Below are 7,040 nucleotides of genomic sequence, written 5' to 3' on the forward strand. Positions count from 1 at the left end.
TTTCCCACTCAGGAAGTTCCTAGGATCAGTTCCTAGAGTTGCCTAATGAGAATAAATTCTGAAAGCAGACACAGAAGAACACACAGCAAATGGACATCAAGAGCAGAGAATGGGGGGTGGAGGGGGAGAGAGCAATAGATAATTCTTTTTTTTTTTAATGCCTTTTATACATCTACTGAGATGATCATGTGGTTATTTGCCTTAGTTTGTTAATGTGGTGTATCATGCTAATTGATTTTCTTATGTTGACCCAGCCTTGCATACCAGGAATAAATCCACTTGGTCTTGATGTATAAGTCTTTTGATATGCTGTTGAATTCTATTTCTAAGTATTTTGTTAAGAATTTTTGCATCTATGTTCATTAGAGAGATTGGTCTATAATTTTCTCGTATCTTTTTTTGTTGGCTTTATTTAATGTGCTGGGTAATTTTCCCTCCTCTTCAATTTTTTGGAAGACTCTAAACAGGACAGGTGTTAATTCTTCTAGAAATGCTTCATACAATTCACCTGTGAAGTCATATGGTCCTAGATTTTCTTTGTTGGGAGATTTTCCATAACTGATTCAATCGCTTCAAATGTGATTTTTTCTTTCTTTTTTTTTAACGATTTATTTATTTATTTCTCTCCCCTTCCCCCCCACCCCAGTTGTCTGTTCTCTGTGTCTATTTACTGCGTCTTCTTTGTCCGCTTCTGTTGTCAACAGCACGGGGATATGTGTTTCTTTTTGTTGCATCATCTTGTGTCAGCTCTCTGCGTGGGCGGCACCATTCCTGGGCAGGCCGCACTTTCTTTCGCACTCGGTGGCTCTCATTATGGGGTGCACTCCTTGTACATGGGGCTCCCCTATGCGGGGAACACCCCTGCGTGGCACGGCACTCCTTGTGCGCATCAGCACTGCGCATAGGCCAGCTCCACACGGGTCAAGGAAGCCCAGGGTTTGAACCTCGGACTTCCCACGTGGTAGATGGACACCCTAACCACTGGGCCAAGTCCGCCGCCCTCAAGTGTGATTTGATTCAACCCAGTCCTCACAAGGTGGAGTAAATACTTGAGGCGGAAGGAGGAACTGATGCACAGGCAGCCACCGGATTCTTTTAGGACCCAATTGGCCATAATCCACAAATCCCACCTGATAGTGCCCCTGTAGAGGATCCAGGGGGTGGCCAGGTGGCAAGAGAGCCTGCTGGGCACAGGCCCTGAGCACAGAGCAGGGTGTAGAAAGGTGAAGAGTGGTGGATTAGTCACCCAAAGGGGTGCTGATGCAAAATACCAGAAATCGGTTGGTTTTTATAAAAGATATTTATTTGGGGTAGAAACTTACATATACCAGGCCATAACTCATAAGTTACTTCCCTCACCAAAGTCTATTTTCACATGTGGAGCAAATGGCTGCCAACATCTGTCAGGGTTCCGGCTTCCTGGGTTCCTCCCTTCCAGGTTCTTGCTTCTCTCGGGTTCAACGTTCCTTTCTTCCTGGGGCTTGTTTCTTCCTGGGTTCAGCTTCCTCTCTTCCTGAGGCTGGCTTCTCTTTCCTCTGTGAGCTTACTTCCTGGGACTCCAGCTTAAGGTTTCAGCATCAAACTCCAACATCAAAAACCGCTAACTCTGTATTTTGCCATGCCTTTTATCTGTGAGTCCCCACCCCCCCCACCAAGAGGCAAGGACACAACGCCCTAATGATGTGGCCCAATCAAAGCCCTAATCATAACTTAATCACATCCAGGTACACACCAGATTACAAACATAATCCAATATCTATTTTTGGAATTCATAACCATATCAAACTGCTACGAGTGGATCTGGACAAAAACTCAACAGACCACCCAGCACACCCTCATTACCCCCTTGGACTCAGAGTCTATCACTTTTCTTCCATTTAATCCCTCAAGCCACACTGTCCTTATTGTCCTGGAAAACCCCTACGCTTGCTTCTGCCAGGTTATATCTTAGACCATTATGCATTACCTCTCCCAAGGCTGGGCTAATGGGAGCCAGGCTGGAATACACCTGGGATAAGAGGCCCAGCTGGGAGCCTCATCTGCAGTTCCAGGGAACAGCCCCTGGCCCAGATGCCTGGAAGCAGCCTCTGCCCCATGATCCACAGGACAGTTGGCACTTTCTCCGGTGAAAAGAAAGAGCCATGAGGAGGAGTGGGCTCTCTGGAGAGGTTGGGAGCATGGGCTGGACCTTGTATCCTGCCCCAGTTCCCCACCTGGTCATCCTATGGCTTTGTGCCTCAGTTTCCTCTGTATCATGAGGATGCCCCGAGCACTAAAGTGCATGAAAAGCAAAAACCACAGATCCTGCCACAGAAAGGCTCTGTAAGGTGGGTTCTTTTATTTGCTCTGAAAGTTGGTTAAGTCAAATGAGGTCAGAGGGGCAGAAACTGGGAGTGGGGGAGTGGAGGGCCGCCGGTTATAGCGTGACTCAGGAAACCTGGGTGGGGTTCTGGCTGGGCCTTTTCTTCTGGCAGGTGCTGCCCACTCAGTCAAACTTCAGGGAGGTGATGCTGAACCCACCATCCACTCTCAGGTAGGTCAGCTGGCTGTGCCCCAGCCTGTTAGGGAAGGTGAACTGGTGCCCGTCTAGCAGCGTCACCTTGAATCCATCACTCTCAAATTTCACAGTGACCTGCAGAGAGAAGGAGGGCGTCAGGGAGGCTGGGCTCCCCTTGACATGCTCCCGCATGCCCTTCCCCTTTGACCTCACCTTGATCTCTGATCCTGGGCTAAAGCACAGGTGATTTTCCCGAAGCTCCGTCCCCCACTTGCCATCCTTCGAGTTGAGGACAATGGTGGACTCACTGAAGCGAGGGTTGAAGTGCAGGCCCAGCTTCTCAGGCCCACAGCCCAGATTAATCACAAAGCTGCAGGGAGAGGCCTAATAGGTGAGAGTCAGGGGCCACCGCTGCGTAGAACAGCTTAGGGGCAGGGAGTCAGGGCTGGAGGAGTCACGAAAGAAAAGTTGTATTAATCAAGGTCTCTGCCCTAAAACAAGGTGGTGATCCTCCAAGACATTCACAATGAAAGGCTGACAGGGGTCAGTCCCCAGAAATGCTGAAATCCCTCAGCTCACAGGCGACCCTTGGAGGCGGAGCTCTGCCTCTGCTGGGCTCTAGGGCAGGGGGGCGAACACCATCGCTCAGCGCCCCCTGGAGGTCGGCCCTGGTTTAACGTGCATGAACAGGTGGACATCCGGGCTGCTCAGTCCTTCCAGGTCGGGGCTTGCAGGGGAGGCCCCCGATCCACTGGGCGCCGGGCAGAGCTCCAGGAGCTTCTCCTCCTGCCCCTACAGTGGCTACTGGGGCCAAGGAATGGAGACGTGGCACAGCGTGAATTCTGAGGGCCCCAAACCCAGGCGCACAGGAGAAGGCACGTCCTACCGCAAGAGGAGCCAGCAGGGGAGTGGGGTGACAGGCTGCCAGGATGTGGAAAAGCCCGCTTGGCCCAAGGTCTGAGCACCGAGGCTGCCTCCTGCCCCCACCTGCTCCCTTCCCCCAACTCACCGATCAGCATCTTTGGCAACATTGCCCTTGATCTTCAGGGTTGTCCCCAACTTCACAGCCATATTCGTAATCTCAAATTTTTCCTGGGCAATTAGGGCAGAGAGACGTTGTACTTGAGGTCCTCAGAAGACCAATCCCACGAGGGCCTGGGACCTTCAGCAGATGAAGCAGCTCCTGTCTCACTGTCCCCCTGCCCAGGTGGGGACCCAAGCCCGGGAAGTGCTCCCCACACCTGCTGGGGAGGGAACATCCACAGCGCTCCAACCAAGGCCTCCCCGTACCCCTGTCCTGCCCTAACTGCTTTGCTCCCAGCCACCCCACAGGCTGCATCTGGGGGCTCAGTGGGGAAGACTCAGTTTGCCCATCCAGAAATGGTACACTGCAGCCTGCCAAACTTGCAGTTCCCCTGAGCAGAACCCCAGGAGCAAGGTTTGATTAGTTGGGCACCAAACTGTATTAGCAGAAAACAGAGTGGACCAGAAAACTTACAAATGCCACAAGTCACGTGTCTGGACGTCTCCCCTAAGTCCCTCTCAAACCTCACTTCCCTCGTCCTCCCACTGGCTCACTTCATCTAGTCATCCAAAAACAGTCACCGAGCCCTGCCTGTGGGACGTTTGCAGACACTGAGGCTGGGAGCAGCCTCCCTCAAGCCGGTGGGGACGATTCGAGATACTGTTGGCAAAGCCCCAGCAGAGGGCCCAGCAGGACTGACGGCCACTGCGGGCGGCCTCACCATGATCCCTTGTCACTGTCCATTTGCTCCCTGTTTCCGCAGGACGGGGCGGGGACTGGCTTTCTATGGAGCGGGAGCTTCCCAGTGCTGTGCTGGGGCCAAGGGAGGGTCTCCACGCAGGGCTGCAGAGCCCCTTCCCCACTTGGAGAAAAGGCCCATTTTTCACATCTGTGATGATGTGAACCAGGCACCAAAGATTTAGCATAATTTGTGGCAGAACTTTTCCTTGTTTTAGGAAGTCCCAGGGATGGAACCAGGACCTGGTACATGGAAGCAGGTGCTCAAATACGAGCTACAGCTGCTCCCCGATGAGAGTTGGTTTTTTTTAACATGTTTGTTTGTTTGTTTGGTTTTAGGAGGGACCAGGGATGAACCCAGGACTTCCTAAGTGGAGGCACGCGCTCAACCCCTGAGCTACCTCCTTCCCTGCAGACCGTTTTTAAAGTCTGGGATTTCTGTTCAGTGACCAGCCCTGTTCTCTGAGGGACATAACCTGAGAGCCCTGAAGCAGCTCCCTGGAGAGGGGCTCCTCCCAGGGCTTCAAGGACAGTGGCCGCAGGAGGATGCCCCCCACCCCCCAAAGCCACCACCTTCCCGGGAAGGAGGACTGGAAGCTGCTCCTTCGCACAGGGGTAGGACGGCAGGATGTTGCCCGCCTCCCCCAGAGGCAACAAGTGTGAGAAAGTCAGAAAGAGGCGATGGTGGCAGGTGAGACAGGTGCCTGAGAGCAGGGCTCTGGAGCTCAGGACTGCACATTAGGGCCTCAGGACTCTTTGCTGAGGGTGAGGGTCTCCTCTGTGCCCTGTGGGATCTTCAACGCGTCCCTGGCCTCTACCCACTCGGTGCCAGCAGCCCTCTACACCCCAACCCCACCAGGCTGTGCCAAGCGAAAACCTCGCTCCAGCAGCGCCAGGTGTCCGGTGGGACTAAAATCTGCCCAGGTCGATTTACTGCCTTAGAGCAAGTGGGAGTGGGAGGCCGGAGGCGCAGCTCTCAGATCTGAGAGAAATCGCCAGGTCTCAGCGCTGGGAGGGGCAGCCGGGATGAAGCTCTCGGTCAGTCTCTTACTGCCAGACAAGGAACTGCACCGCCTGGAGATGCGGGTACCCAATGAGGGTGATGACCTTCCAAAGGGGCAGACATGACCAGAGGGACAGAGAGCAGTGGCCTGTGCCTGCCACAGAGCAGCGCCTGCCCCACCTAAGGCCGAGTGGCCTGGGAAGACCAGTCTCCCGTCTCCTCCCAGGGATTTGCCCCTTCCACTCCCACCCCGCCCCACAAGACAGTCTGAGTGGGGTGACTCCTGGGGTTGCCTGGCTGAGATAAATGAACCTGAGCCCCCAGGATGTGGGGGAGGTGCTGCTGCAGGTGTGTCTGTACAAATGGGTGTCAGATCCTTTGGAGGGTGCAGGCCAGGCATCCTGCTTTCTACTCAATAAAGAGAGACTAGGGCCAGGGGTGGGGCAGGCAGAGCTGGGGGTGTGGAAGTGCACAGAGCTGTGGGCTGGGCTGGGTGCAGGCAGTGGGGTCGACTCCCAGTTCTGCCATGACCTGCTGGATGACCTGGGGTTACCCCTGCCCCTTTCTGGTTCTCACTCACCATCTGTGATAGAAGGGATTGGGGCTGGGTGGTCTCTGGAGAAGGAGGAAGAGTGGAAAGCAAAGGGGACGGGTGGGTGAAGAGGAGAAAGAAGAAGGTCCCTGGACCAAGGTCCTCCTTTGAGCAGGGGGCGCGTCGTCCCTTTCACACATGACCCTCTTGGGTCTAAGCCTCAGGTGGCACTGATGATCCCATTCCACAGATGGGAATACTGAGGTCCAAAGAGGGGCTGGGACTTGATCAAGAGCACACAGCAAGCTCTGAAAAGGCCTGGTTTGGAATCAAAGAACCAGGAGCCTCCAAGAGCATCCACTCCACCCCTGCAGTGTAGCTTCTCACTGGGGCTATTCCACCCCTAGCATCAGCATCTGCCTTTTTAAAAGCTCAGCAGACTTCAGTTTTTAGGATCCTGACGTCATGATTCTTACTGGTGAGAAAATGAAGCTGGAGAGGGAAAGAGACAGGCTCAGGCTCCGGCCACAGGTGGGAGACCCCCGAAGCTGAAAGGCCATGGAGGTGACAAGTGCCTCGTCCTTGCTGTACAGTTGGGGAATCCAGGTCCCCAAGAGGAGCAGCGATGCTCTCCCCCAAAGCCTCCCACCCCCGACCCAGGCGAGTGCGTGGATGAGGGGAGGGAGGTGGGCAGGGGGCCCCGGGGACCTCACCGACATGGCAGCGGCTCCTGGGGCAGCGTCCTCGGTCCTGCAGGCCAGTGCTCAGGTGTCTCTTCCAGATCCAGCTTATATCCTAGATCCTAGAAGATTACATATTAACTCGCCCCAGGCTGTAACTGGGGACTTTGGCTAGTTAGACCCAGGTGTCCCGGTGAATCCTGAATGAACCGGCTCAGGAGCCTCTCCCCGCCCTGCCCAGCCCAGGCATCCTGCTGTCCTCGCTGCTGCTCAGCCTCCGTCTCCTAAGCCCTGCCAGGGGCGGCGGGCTTGGGGGGGTGGGGGGCGGGGACAGGGGTAGGGCTGCAATTGGGGAGGGGTCGGTGCTGGCCGCAGGGGCCAAGAGGGCGTCAGAGCAGGTGGCAGGGGGCTCAGAGCCTCCCAGCCATGTCTCCACAAGCGGCCTGTGAGCCTAAAGTGGCCTCCCCAAGCCTGGCTCCCTCATCTTAACCCCACAAAATCTAGGCTTCTAATCCTCTATGTTATGAGTCATTTTAAAAGAGTCATCTGGTAGATTCAAAGAAAAC

At 54.6% G+C, this 7,040-nt stretch overlaps 1 protein-coding gene across 1 annotated transcript; it reads right to left on the bottom strand.

Moving 5' to 3' along the window:
- Window positions 1–2,285: 2,285 nt before the first annotated feature.
- LOC101431901 (galectin-2-like) lies at window positions 2,286–6,635 on the bottom strand. The gene is made up of 4 exons (XM_004451606.3): window positions 6,508–6,635; window positions 3,507–3,589; window positions 2,711–2,867; window positions 2,286–2,632 (listed from the first exon to the last, which is right to left on the bottom strand). The coding sequence occupies exons 1-4, from the start codon at window positions 6,511–6,513 to the stop codon at window positions 2,486–2,488; spliced, it is 393 nt and encodes a 130-aa protein (XP_004451663.1). The 5' UTR covers window positions 6,514–6,635; the 3' UTR covers window positions 2,286–2,485.
- Between the last annotated feature and the right edge of the window lie 405 nt (window positions 6,636–7,040).

Source organism: Dasypus novemcinctus, chromosome 12 (genome assembly GCF_030445035.2).
Source record: "Dasypus novemcinctus isolate mDasNov1 chromosome 12, mDasNov1.1.hap2, whole genome shotgun sequence".
Lineage (NCBI taxonomy): Eukaryota > Metazoa > Chordata > Mammalia > Cingulata > Dasypodidae > Dasypus > Dasypus novemcinctus.